Source organism: Mastigoproctus giganteus, chromosome 2, assembly GCF_048544385.1.
Source record: "Mastigoproctus giganteus isolate SK-2022 chromosome 2, ASM4854438v1, whole genome shotgun sequence".
Taxonomy (NCBI): domain Eukaryota; kingdom Metazoa; phylum Arthropoda; class Arachnida; order Uropygi; family Thelyphonidae; genus Mastigoproctus; species Mastigoproctus giganteus.
The window spans coordinates 144844674-144858917 of NC_143576.1; the positions used below are offsets into that span (position 1 = coordinate 144844674).

General features: G+C 37.2%; 1 protein-coding gene across 1 annotated transcript in view; it reads right to left on the bottom strand.

The window, feature by feature from the left end:
- The window catches only part of LOC150089636 (beta-TrCP-like), a gene marked incomplete at its 5' end in the record, with an annotated part of 177020 nt that extends 163107 nt beyond the window's left edge, over nt 1-13913 (bottom strand). Inside the window, 2 exons of the mRNA XM_090368702.1 lie at nt 10078-10262; nt 13897-13913. Coding sequence (XP_090224828.1) covers nt 10078-10262; nt 13897-13913 — 202 coding nt within the window. The remainder of the gene's footprint in view (nt 1-10077; nt 10263-13896) is intronic.
- Between the last annotated feature and the right edge of the window lie 331 nt (nt 13914-14244).

Genomic DNA, 14244 nt, shown 5'->3' on the forward strand with positions numbered 1-14244 from the left:
GCACAAGGCATAATACATTAAGAGTTTAATATCTATATAATATCGGTGTGTAGATACACCATAGACAACTCTTAAGAAACTACAAAGTAGTTTTTGTAGGCATCATTTACTCTTTCTCATATTGTGCTCTGTCTTCACGACGAGTTGCCATGATATTGCACTACCTTGTATAAGTAACGCTTCACTAATAGAGAAGACTATTGTTACTTATTCTCAGTGAGTACCACCACCCAGACATGTTTCAAGGCTATTGGCCTATCACCTGCCCACCCACTGATGATAGGCCAATAGCCTTGAAACATGTCTGGGTGGTGGTACTCACTGAGAATAAGTAACAATAGTCTTCTCTATTAGTGAAGCATTACTTATACGAGGTAGTGCAATATCATGGCAACTCATCGTGAAGACAGAGCACAGTATGAGAAAGAGTAAATGATGCCTACAAAAACTACTTTGTAGTTTCTTAAGAGTTGTCTATGGTGTATCTACACACCGATATTATATAGATATTAAACTCTTAATGTATTTTAACTAATATTTAAAATATTAGTTATTTTAATTATTAAGCATTTCTTTTTATACAGTACCAACTGTTTTATGCTTTTTTATTACAAGGCTTTTATCCAGGTGTCGTTGAAACAGTACACCTTGTTTAATGGACATTTGGCATATATGATAGCATCATTATCACTGTAAAGTTACATCTATTTCTACATTTCTTTTTCCACAGGGCACTTGTTTGTATACTTACTTGTTATAAAGATGAGATGGAGAAGATGTCAGAAATGAATCAAAAAGATAGTCTCTTTCATAAATCCAGAGAATTGGCAGATATACCACCCACATGAAATACTTTGAATTTATAAATATCTGTCATTTTTAGTCCATCTGATCAGTTTAAATGTTGCTGAAACAGCACAGCTTGATTAATATTGTTAGCCACCCAACCCATTTTTATAATACCAACTTACACATTAAACTTGAAATGCAAAATATATTAAACCTGCATCAATATCATTTAATAAATATTAGAAACATTAATAAGCAATGCCTGTTTAAAACTATTCTCCAACTGATATTACACTCAATCATTTCTTTATCCATTGCAGTAAACTACCCCTAATGTCACAATGCTACAATTTATAAAGTGTTCATTCAAGCAAAACAGTATTAAAAGCTTTACTTAAGTCTAAGTAAATGCTATTTCTTTCATCCAGTTCCTTTGTGAAAACCCCATTAGTAGCTAATGAAAATCATAATCCTCGGCTGCTTTGACTGGTCAGAGCAGTCAAGAATTATTCCACATATCCAGTCTCCGAACTCCAAGATAACTGAATGGATAGATTTCATCAGCCCAAGGCATCATGATTATTTTAGCTGCAACAAATTCTCTTCTGGCTTCCTTTCAGTTATCACAAAAGCAATTATCAAGCAAATCCAGAAATGATCTATACCGAGTGAGCTACTAACCAAGTTCTAATCAATATTTGAAAAGTTAAAATACCCCAAGACAAAACATTCTCATTTGCTAGCCCACTAAGAGATTCATATATTTTGCATTTCTTTGTTGTAACAACCACAGCAAATCTTGACCTAACTTGACCTAACAGTAATTTTTGTTCTTGGCAGATGTGCTAATCATTCAACTCTTTCCATATGAGCACACATCACTCCCCCAACTCACCATTTTTTTTTTTTTTTTTGATTTCTTCTTTAGTTTAGGTTCAACACAAAGTGCTATCTCTCAATCAGTGGGCACTGTATGTTAACAGTATTTAATGCAGAAGTATATAGCTGAAAGACAAATACCTCCAAGAGTGAAGACTATACAGAAGAGAAAAAATTATAGATGGTTCCTAATAATTACATATAATTATAGTGAAACCTACTTTAACAAACATCTCTTTAGAATGGTGCCTACTGTTGTTGGTTGGTTGGTTGGTTGGTTGGTGGTGTAGATGTTTATCGGCACAAGGGCAACTTAGGCCAAAATGTGCCTATTCTGGTATTTGGATAGATGCTGGAGAATTATTTATTTGATTTTAGAAATATTCATATAGTCTGGTTTGTTTAAGATAAGCAAAGAGCTTGTCCAGATTAGCATTGTTTCCCAACAGGTGGGTTAGTGATAACGGTTCTTGCATTTGCGAAAGAGAGCAGAAAGTATGATTTCTGATGTGAGAATGAATTGAACAGTCTAAGAGAATATGCCGGACTGTAAGTTGTGATGAACAATGAACGCATATAGGCGGATCATCACCAATGAGCAGGAACAGGTGGGTCAGGTGTGTGTGTGTGTGTGTGTGTCCTGTGCATAGTCTTGCCAGTATTACTTCCTCATGCCTGTTTTGCCTGTAGCTGGAATTCCATAGTTGTGGTTCACGTTTAATTTCAAACAATTTATTGTTTATATGGGTCTTCCAAATGTTTAACCACTGGTCTCTACAGATATGTTGGATATGTGTTAGTAAATCTATATAAGATACTTGGTAAGATGGAGGTGCAGTACTGCTTGGATGTTTGGCTGCCTGGTCTGCTGTTTCGTTACCTACGATGCCACCATGCCGCGGAATCCAACAAAAGCTTAGAGTATGATTGCTGTTCCGTAAATGATTTAGACCAGACCATATTTCTTTTACTATGGGATGTGGAGTTCAGAATATATTACTTATTGCAAACAGCGCACTCATGGAGTCTGTATACATTAAACTACTGGTGTTGAGATGGATATTGATATTTTCAATAGCTAGCTGGATTGCATACAGTTCTGCAATATAGCTGCTGCATTCAGTCGGGAGAGACACAGATACAGATAAGGAGGGAAAAACTGCTGCAGCACCTACAGCACCATCTGATTTTGAGCCAGCAGTATATATTATGCAGCTCTGTGCATTGCTATAAGCATGCTCTTCGTGCAGTTGTTTGATGTTACAGTTTTCCAGGGACTTTTTTCCCCCATTGTTGGAAATGCGTCACAGTATGGTAGGTTTGTGGACCAGGGTGGATCAGGTATTTTAGTTTCTTCGAGCATGTTTTCAAAATGTACGTTCCAGCAGTGAATCAACTCTTGTAATCTAACACCAGTGGGTCTGTTTTCTGTGGGCTTATTGTTATAAAATGTTATCCATTCAGGATTGAAGAGTAGTGGTTGATTGGGATGATCTGGAAGGCTTTTAAGTCTGGCTGCGTAGGTGAGTAGTAACATTTTCCTCCTGAGGTGGAGTGGAGGTTCGTTTGCCTCTATATAGAGACTTTGGACCGGGGAAGTTCAGAAGGCCCCAAGAGCAGTGCAAAGAGCACTGTGTTGTATGGTATTTAGTCTTGTAAGCACACTTTTCCTGGCTGAGTTGTAGACGATTGCGCCATAGTCTAGACGTGATCTGATGAGAGAATGATACAAGTGCAGAAGAGTATCTATCTGCACCCCATGCTATGGCAGAGATAGCTCTAAGTATATTGAGTTTTTTCAAACAGATGGTTCTAAGATAACTTATATGCATGGAAAAATTTAGTTTCACATCTAGTGTTAAACCTAAAAAGCGGATATTGCTGGCGAGAGGGATTGGATGATTTCTTAATTTAAGTTCTGGTTCTGGATGTAATTTGTGTTTTTTACAGAAATGGATCGCAATCGCAAAGAATACTTTTGTTCTGATAGATGATAACCATTTTGTTGAGTCCATGTCTCCAGCTTATTTATGGAAAGTTATAGCTGTCTCTCAATGGTATTAATGTTTGATGAATGGTACGATATGGCAAGATCATCAGCATACATATATATCCCTATAGTTCTAGGAATATTCAGTGTTATGGTATTTAGCCTAATTGCAAAGGGGGTAGCATTAAGTATGGACCCTTGGGGCACCCCTTCTTCCTGGATAAAACATTCTGACAGTACATTCTGGTGACGAACTTGAAAGGTTCTGTGCTTAAGAAAATTCTGAATGAATTGTGGTAAGTGTCCTCTCAACCCCATAGAATAGAGCTCTCAAGGAATACCATACCTCCATGTGGTGTCTAGACTGACCATCAAGATGTTGATTTTTAACGTAAGCATCGTGAATATTGGTTTCAGCTCTTATCATAAGATCCAAGCAGGATCTGTTTTGGTGGAAACCGTATTGGTTGCAATTTAACAGCATTTTACTTTTAAGGATCCATTTTAGTCTGCTGTGTATCATTTTTTCGAGTGTTTTACCGAGACAGCTGGTGAGAGAAATTGGTCGGTAGTTTTGGGGAACTGATTGATCCTTCCCCGGTTTAGGAAAAGCAAGAATTACTGCGTGATGCCGTGAGGAAGGATAAACACATTCAAGGAAAATCCGATTATAGAATACTAGTAATAATTTTAAATATGTGTTATTCAGTTTTTTGAGCATTATATAATAGATTCTGTCCGGTCCTGCTGCACTGTTTTTTGCTGATCTGTTTAGGGCTTCTTGGAGTTCAGTTAAGTTGAAGGGCTGATTATAAGAAAGAGGTAGTGTGGTATTAAAATTTATTTTATATTTTTCTGCTGAGGTTTTAATTTTCGGGAATGAATTGTCATATGTGGATGCTGCTGATATTTCACTAAAAGTTTCTCCAAGGAAATTGCCTATTTCTTTAGGGAGGACAGTTCTCGTCCATTTCTAATCAGGATTGGGGCAGTAAATGGAATGTATTTATTATTTAATTGTTGGATGTTTTTCCATATTATCCGACTGCTGGTGTCCTTCGTGATTGTACTGGCAAACTTTATCCAGTAGTCTTTTTTTGCTTTTCTTCTTATTTGTCTTGCCCTTGCCTTTTGTTTTTTATATAATATGAGGTTGGCTGTTGTGGGAGACCTACAAAACTGATTCCAGGCTTTATTTTTCTCTCTTTTAGCACTATTGCAAGCCGCATTCCACCAGTGTTTTGCATATCTGTGTTGGTCTGCAGAGTATTGAGGTATTGTTTCAGAATGTGCTCAGTGACTTTATCTATTGATTGTGTTTTTATAAATTGATCATCAAAGGACACACAGCTTGAGTATTTTGCCCAATTTTGCCCATTTTATTCTGTGGTTGGGACATTGGGATTGTTTTGTTTGAATTTTGCATATAATTGGAAGATGATTGCTGTTGTGTGGATCTTCTAAGATTGACCACTCCATACTGGGGAACAGTTGGACAGGTCAATTGCTGAGGTGGATCCTGTGGGAAGATGAATATAAGTGTGATGGCCAGTATTTAATAAGGTTAACTGCTGTTGGTTCAGTAAGGTCTGAATCAGATGTCCTCTTTGATCCATGTGGGAAGATCCCCACAATGGGTGATGCCCATTGAAGTCACCGAGGAGACAGAAGGGTGTTGGCACTTGAACTATAAGATTTTCTAGTTCTTTTAGTGTAATGGGACTGTTTGGCGGAAGGTATATTGAAACTAGCATTGGCATTATTCCAAGAGCCACACGCACAGTAACAGCTTCCAAGTCCATCTGTAGAGAGATAATTCGAGAGGGAATTTTAGAGTTTACTAAGATTGCCACCCCTCCATGTGCAGATCTTGCAGTATTCCTGTCTTTTCTATACATTGTGAAGTTTTTGATTGAGATTTACTTGCAATTTACTTTTAATTTTTATTGAGATTTACTTTTGATTTACTTGCAGCGTTAAATTGGTTTCTTGTAAACAAACTATCATCGGATTATATCTATTAATCAGGTCATATAAGTCGTCTGTATTGGCACGCATGCCTCTACAATTCCACTGAAGTATGTGCTGCATTACATGGTTTTTGGAGTTGTGTTTTGATCTGTCTGTTCTTTTTGAGCAGTTTGTTTATATCGTTCAATTTTATGTCTATCTTTTTTTGGGAATGCCGGTCGCTCTGTATCCATATCTTCTTCTGCATGAAGATGTAATATAGTTTCAACTTTGTTGTCAACATCCATATGTATGGGGGATTGTTTCTTGGTCTGGATATGATCTGTTGGTGCAGATTTGTCTGCTTTTTTCATAGTTTCAGGTATATTGGGTGGAGCGGAAATTGGAGTATTACTTTCTTGTTCTTGTAGACTTTGTTTGGCAGGTTGCGGCTTAGCATTAAGTACGGACCTGGCCCAATCGGCAATTGAAGTGTTTGGAGGGACTGAGATATCAGTCTGAGTAGCAACAGAAACGTTCTGTTGAGCTGCTTGTGCATATGTGCGTTTCGGCATAAACTGTATGATGTGCTTTTTGGCTTCCTGGTATGTTACCTTGTTTTCTGTTTTGTATTTCTGTATATTTTTTGCCACTTTCCACATTTCACAATTTTTTTGAATATGCCGGATGATTACCTTTGCAACTGGGGCAGGTGAAGGTGGTTACAGTACCGTCAGCTTGGGTGTGTGTTCTGTTGTTTGTTATTTGGTTTTTTTTTTAGGAGCATTAGCAACTAAGGCCATATTGCTCCGGGATATGCGGTGGTCATTCCCTGATCTTTCCGCATCCTCTGTATTTGGTGGTGACGGGCTCGAACCCCAGTCTAATCAAGAAGCGTGTGCTACGCACTGCTGCTCCTTCCCACCTGGCTACAGAGGCACCGGGTGTGTGTTCTGTTGAACCACAATTTGGGAATATCACAGTGCCATGGCCTGGGAGTGTCCATATTTCTGGCACTTATAACACTTGATGGGATTCGGTATATATGGACGTATGCGACAATTTAGATACCCTGCTTTAATTGTTGTTGGTAAATTTGGGGTACTGAAAGTCAGTATTAGGTTCCATGTAGGCATTAATTCCCCATCTTTCTTGATTAAAATTCTTTTTGCTTGTATGACTCTTTGATCAGCCAATTCTTGCACAATTTCTTCCTCTGAGATGTTAATGAGATCCCACTCTGCTATAACTCCTTTGGAAGTATTCAGATTGGCCATATGGTGTAATTTTCACTAGTATTCCACCAAAGGTGGTCAGTTTCATTAATCTTTCTGAATGATTTGGTTTTATTGTTTCTACACACAGATCTCCAGACTGTAGACATTTTACCATCTTTGGTGTTCCTGCAGCATTTTCCAAGCATTTCTGAACTAGAAATGGGGGATAATTTGCTCACAGGATAGTCTGACAGTGAATGTATTTAGGAGAAAGGCTGGGTGGTCTTGTTGACATGGATTTTTTTTTTGCCTTTTATTTTGATAATGGTCACAATCAGGTTGGTCCATATACAGTAGGTGATCTCAATGGATCAAGTGGAGGAAAAGCTTCTTTCTCCATTTTATCCTCTTTTGGGCCCTGAGGTTTGGTTTTACCACTCAGGTTACCGCCCCCGCAACGGGGAGGCAGGAGTAATGCTACGAGTGGCCAAGCGGTTTTAGGTTAGTTGGATTAGTAACTCTAATAAGAATAAAAGAAAAGTTGTCTTTTCTTTCCTGACTTAACTTACTACTTGTAAGATGAAGTCTTACAAGTAGTAAGTTAGTGATTTTGAAAGAACATAAGAGAAAGTAACTGGAAACTTAAACAGAAGAGTGATTCCTTTAAAGGAGAACGCTTTAGATTGCTTTATAGGGCTCTGAAATCGCTTGGCCACGGAAACGCTTGCCACCTGGGGCCACCTATTGTTGTGGACACTTCAACTGGGGGTCCCAAACAGAAATATTAGAAATTACATGTTAAGCAGATCTCTCCAAAATGGATACTCTCCAATCCAGATGTGGAAACTAGGGTTAATGTAAGAAGTGGGGTTCTCCAAGGATCAGTATTAGGACCACTGTTGTTTTTGATTTTCATAAATGACATAGATGAAGGGAATGATGTCTAAATTTGCAGACAATGTAAAGATTGGTAGAGTAGTTAATGATCACTGCCAAGCAGAGCTTCTTCAGAGTGACCTAGATAGACTTCAAGGATGATCAGAAAAATGGCAGCTATGCTTTATTCCAGCAAAGTGTAAGGTATTACACCTGGGGAATAACCCAAAAATAACTTATACACTTGGCGGAGTTGAACTAAAGCCAGTAGTGGTGGAAAGGGTGGTGGACTGTATTACGATACAGTCAGATATGAAGTTCTCTGAGCATTGTAGACTGGTTGCAAGGAAGGCCCATTGTGTTCTATCGATGATTTATCGAACAATTGTGAGTAGAGATAAGGATGTCGTAATGCCATTATATAAGGCCATTGGTAGACCACACTTAGAATACTGTGGTCTACCAATTTGGAGACCGCATCTAAAAATAGAGAGCTTCTTGAAAGGGTCCCAAGAAGGGTAACTCGCCTGGTGAGATTGATAAAAGGGCATCCATAATGAGGAAAGACTTTGAATATGTGGGTAGTACAACTTGGAAACATCTTAGAGAAGACTTGATTGGGGCATTTAAGGCTCTGTATAACGAATTTAAGGCTCGTCTAAGTATATTGAACGATGACGAAATTTCCACAGTTATAAATGATTCTAGAACTAGGGACCATAAACTCAAGTTACAGATAGGGAGAAGTTTAGAATGGATTGCTGGAAGTTTTATTTTAGCCAGCGCATTATAAATTACTGGAATAAGTTAGCTACATGGGGGGGCGAGACTGACAGTTTGGGGAAATTCAAAGGTCAGCTGGACCTACGGGAGGAGGGAAATGCATAGGTTGTCTATTTCCTTTTATTTTATTATTTATTTGTTTGATTTAATTTTATTATTATTATTATTTTATTCTCTCTTTTTTTTTGGCTGCCGCAGCATAAGCCTTAGGCTTCCTTACACCATATGGCCATTACTAATACTTTGGCGCCTCCGTAGCCAGGTGGGAAGGAGCAGCAGTGCGTAGCACACGCTTCTTGATTAGACCGGGGTTCGAGCCCATCACCACCAAATACAGAAGATGCAGAAAGGTCAGGGAATGACCACCGCATATCCCGGAGCAATATGGCCTTAGTTGCTAATGCTCCTAAAAACCACATAACAAACAAACAAACTAATACTTTAAAGGTGTCCTTTTTTAAATATGGAGGTTTAAAATAGGAGTCCTATTTCAACCCTTCCCTGAACAGATACTTAAATCCGCTGGTGACACAAAGACACAAATATGCATTTTTACAGGTCAATGGGCATTTGCCACAAAGGCAAGTAAAGGTTAAGTTCATTACAGTAATAGTGACATTAATTAGACTTGTGATGGATATGGATTACTCAAGGAGTAGATTGCACAATATATTGCTAACAGGCTCACCACTGCTAATACAGAATGCTTACTTACTTCATTTGGGGTGTCCAAAGCAAGCTGTTTATTTTTAAGTAGCTGTTTATTATCAAGGTTTATCAAAGTTTGTTCATGCATGCAGGTTTTTTTTCATGGCAATAATGGCCGAAATTTTCCTATACATTACATTGTGTTTTAAGAAAGGATTTTGCTGTTTTGCCACAAACAGCAAAAGTAAAATTTATATTAATTTTTTACTAAAAGTTAATTGTGTATTATTTACTGAAAGTTAATTAACTGAAAAACAAATAGTATGTGTTAGCTAAAAGGTGCAAGGAAGCCCTAGGCTTTTGCTATACTGGTCAAAAAAATAAAAAAAAATAAAAAGCAAAAATAATAATAGATAAATAATAATAATAAAATACAATAAACTACCTCTCTGACTCTTTCCCCCATCATGCTGGTGTCTATCCAGGTGACCTTTGAATTTCCTTAAATTGTCAACCTCAAACCATCCATGGAGATAACTTAGTACAATGGTAATCAATAAAAAACTGTGCAAAAACCTGTTACAGTGAATTTCATTTTTCTGAGTTATGGAAACTGACTACACTACCTCTTCAAAGGAGGACACCTTTTTATAGTAGTTATTTTCTTCTGACCCAGTGGCTACCCCTCTAGAGAGGTTTCACTGCATATTAAAAATTTTAGTGCATGAAGGTTAATTTTATAATTACACAAAATCCTGCAGCTTGGTAAATCTGCACTAAATTCAAGATTAGTATCATAAACATTTATAAGAAAACTGAATGAAAAACCAATACTGATATTCACATAACAAAAGTACTTTGAAGTTGACAATTTTATTTTTTACAATAAAGGAATATCTTAAAGTTTAAAGTGGAATAAGGTTTAAAGTGGAAAATACAGCTTACTTGGAAGAAGGGAAATAAAATCTCTTTGTAACATTGGCCGTAGATAAGAACTAACATGACTATGCTGACAATGGGACATTTTTGAAAGTAACAGTTCCACAAACTCAATTTGGTCATTTTCATTCCACTTTTCAAAATATGTCAGGCATGCATCTCTTTCACAAGTAAACTGAGACTGGTCCTTTCTTTGTGGACTATCAAGTAATACTGTCATAGGAACCTAAATACAAATAAAAATAAATAAATGCAAAACACCACTTGGAAAATACAGTTAATTTTCCATGACATGACTTTTTGATCTGAAATAATTACCTGGGAAATTTTATTATAAAAAGTAAATATACGCATATATATACATGGTGGTCCATAAGTAAAAAAATTTTTTGTTGCAAGGCAGCCATGTAGCAAAGGGAGTTATTAGCTGCATTGCTGCACCAGCTAAACACTGTTCATTAAACAATGGGCAGTACATTTTTCACATGGCAATGTACATTCAAAATTTTAGTGCAGCACGCTTATCGATTTCAGAAGAAATATAAAAAGTACCTTAAGACAGAAGAACAAAACCATAATCTGAATTAACTGATGACTGATCATCAGACAATTCTGTAGGATAACCATAAATCCTACTATGTTTTATGGTAGGGTTTATGGTTATTGTTGTTGTCACTTAGCGGTGCTACTTTCATTTGTCCTGGTAAAAATCTCACATGTAGGAATTAGTGGTCCGAGTTTTCTGATGTTAAGTAGTTCATGTTACTCTAATGTGTGTATCACAAACTGGTTAAGCACCAAAACTGCTACTTATGCTGAAAACAAGAAAAGAACTTGATAAGCATGAATCAGTAAACAGATCTGTGCATATAAAATTGAGAAATAACAGAGGTATTCTGTGCTGTTGTTTGAAAAAACTACCCTTGTTCTCAAAAAATAAACTTATTAAGCTGATTATAACTATTAGTACTAGCAAAAAATTTCCTTATAATTCAATTCATGTTAAATGAAGCATCATGAAAATGCAAATATAAGTAAAAGGGTGAAAGACATGAAATTTAAAAATAAAATTCTTTATTCTGTGCAAGGTGTTGCCATCTGTCAATGTGTAACTACAAATGTACATGAAGAGGGCAAGCAGTAAATGAACATAGCATTCAGCAAAGGAGCATTCGTTCATGGTGGAACATAACCTGAAACCAGGGATCATTTAAAACTACTCAATGTGATTATGTAAGAACTTTCAATGTCGTAAGACATCAAAAGATATGAAAGCTTTTGAAAATGTTCAAGTTCAAGGAGACGGGGAATGAAAGTGTGAATCATGTTCAAGCATTGGCAATTACACCTGAGGAATATTTAATAAAGTCAGAGAGAACCTAGTAGCAAGACCACGCTGTCACTATGGCTTGCACAACAAAAGGGAACATCATATTAGTATTAGCAGACTTCAGGTGCAATGAAGCCTATGGCTTATGCTGCACCAGCCAAAAAATAATAATAATAAAATAAAAAATAAAATAAAATAACAAATATAAATAAAACAAAAAATAAAATAATAATAAATACTAAGAGAAAAGGAAATAGACAACCTATGCATTTCGCCTCCTCTCACAGGTAATTAATTATCCAACTGACCTTTGAATTTCCACAAACTGTCAGCCTCTACCACCCATCTGGTGAGTATGAGCTTGGCACACCTAGGGTCCTGAGCTGGATATCATCATTCTTCTCTTTCTTGGTGATTCCCTTCTACTTCTGACTCTTGTTTTCTCTCTCAGTGTAATTCAGAATTTTTTTTTTTTTTTTTTTTGCTGGTGCAGCATAAGCCTCAGGCTTCCTTGCACCATATAGCTAATAATAATAATGTAGGTAACTTATTCCAGTAATTTATAACTCACTGGCTAAAATAAAATTTCAGCCAGTGAGTTATAAATTACTGGAATAAGTTTCCAGTCTAAACATCTCCCCCCGTAACTTGAAATTATGGCCCCTTGTTCTAGAATCATTTATAACCGTGAAAATTTTGTCCTTATTCATTTTACTTATGCCTCTCAGAGCCTAAACACCTCAATGAAGTCTCCTCTAAGGTGCCTAGTTTACAAGCTCACCAACCCATATATTCAAAGTCTTTCCTCATATGGACGCCTTTTTGCTGATCTCACCAGGCAAGTTACCCATCTTTGGATCCTTTTAAGAAGCACAATGTCTTTCTTTAGGTGTGGTCGCCATACTTGAACACAGTATTCCAAGTGTGGTCTACCAATGGCCTTATAAAATGGGATTATGACATCCTTATCTGTACTCACAATTGTTCAATAAATCATCGATAGAACACAATGAGCCTTCCTTGCAACCAGTCTACAATGCTCAGAGAACTTCATGTCTGACTGTATCATAATATCCAAGTCCCTTTCCACCACTACTGGCTTTAGTTCAACTCTGCCAAGTGTATGTTATTATGGGGTTACTGTTGTTGTTATTTGGTTTTTAGGAGCATTAGCAACTAAGGCCATATTGCTCTGGGGATATGCGGTGGTCATTCCCTGACTTTTCCGCATCCTCCATATTTGGTGGTCATGGGCTCAAACCCTGGTCTAATCAAGAAGCGTGTGCTATGCTGCTCCTGCCCACCTGGTGGGGTTACCGTTCCCCAGGTGCAATACTTTACACTTTGCCGGATTAAAGCATAGCTGCATTTTTCTGACCATTCCTGAATTCTATCTAGGTCACTCTGAAGAAGCTCTGCTTGGCAGTGATTAACTACTCTACCAACTTTACATCATCTGCAAATTTAGACATCACATCCTCTATCCCTCCATTGATATCATTTATGTAAATCAAAAACAGTGGTCCTAATACTGATCCTTGGGGAACCCCACTTCTTACATCAACCCAATCATAGGAATAACCATTTATCACAACCCTCTGCCTCCTACCCTGAAGCCATCTACCCATCCAAGGATTTTCCTTGTGATTACAACCTGTTCCAGCTTATAAAGTAGCTGCTCATGTGGGTTTTTGATTTGATTTGATTTGATTTTTTATGGCGCATTCGCAGCTAAGTCAAGTCAAGCTCATGTGGGACTGAGTCAAATGCTTTGCCGAAATCCAAATAAACAATGTTGAAATTACTCCCTAAGTTCAATTCCTGAGTGACCCTGTCAAAATAGCTAACCAGATTAGTTAAACATAATTTTCTGTTTACAAAACCATGCTGAGTATCCTTCAGAATTCCATTTCTATCTAAATGATCTGAATTCCACCTTTGATCACTGTCTCCATGATTTTGCCTACTACTGAAGTTAGACTAACCGGCCCGTATTTTCCACTTCACTCTTAGAACCTCCCTTATGTATTGGACAAACACTGGCACTTTTCCAATCCAACGGAATCACTCCCGAATCCAGTGATGCACTCATAATGAACCTCAATGGTTCAATGCACTCACTTGCCTCCTCCCTTAAGATTATAGGGTATATGCCATGAACACCAGGTGCCTTACTGGACTGTAGGCTCAAAAGTTTTTTCTTTAAATAAACATGTGAAATTTCAACATCATTAATTACATTTTTTTCAACTTCACTCCCTGAATTTCTCATTGACATGAAGGGTTTTCCTTCCATAAATATCGATGCAAAGTAACTGTTGAGTTCATCTGCAACTTCAGCTGGGGTATCTAATACTATCCCATATCCATTAGATAAGGGTCCAATCTGGTTTGTCCTTCTCTTCTTTGCATTTATATATGTGAAGAATTCCTTATCCCCCCTTCTTTGCTCTCTTTGCTAGCGATTTCTCATAATCTAGCTTTGCTAGCCTAACCTTTTCTGTGGCACTATTACAGATCAAGTTGCAGCTGTTATAGGCTTCAGTACTTTTTATTGCTCTGTAACTTTTTTGTGCTGTTTTTTCTGCTCAAGTAATCTAGAAACTTCATTATTCATCCAACTTGAAATCCTCCTTGTGGAGTATTTTTTTAATGGTATGTAAGCATTCAAGGCTTCTGTGATTAACGTTTTAAAGGTATACCATAATTCAATTGTATTCGCTCTCTGTGAGATATCTATCCAGTTAATAGAGGCCACATAGCATCTTAAGCCATCATAATTTCCTTTCCTGAAATCATAACCCATTCCTTTGCCTTTAACCACTGCTATCTCTCTCTTCATC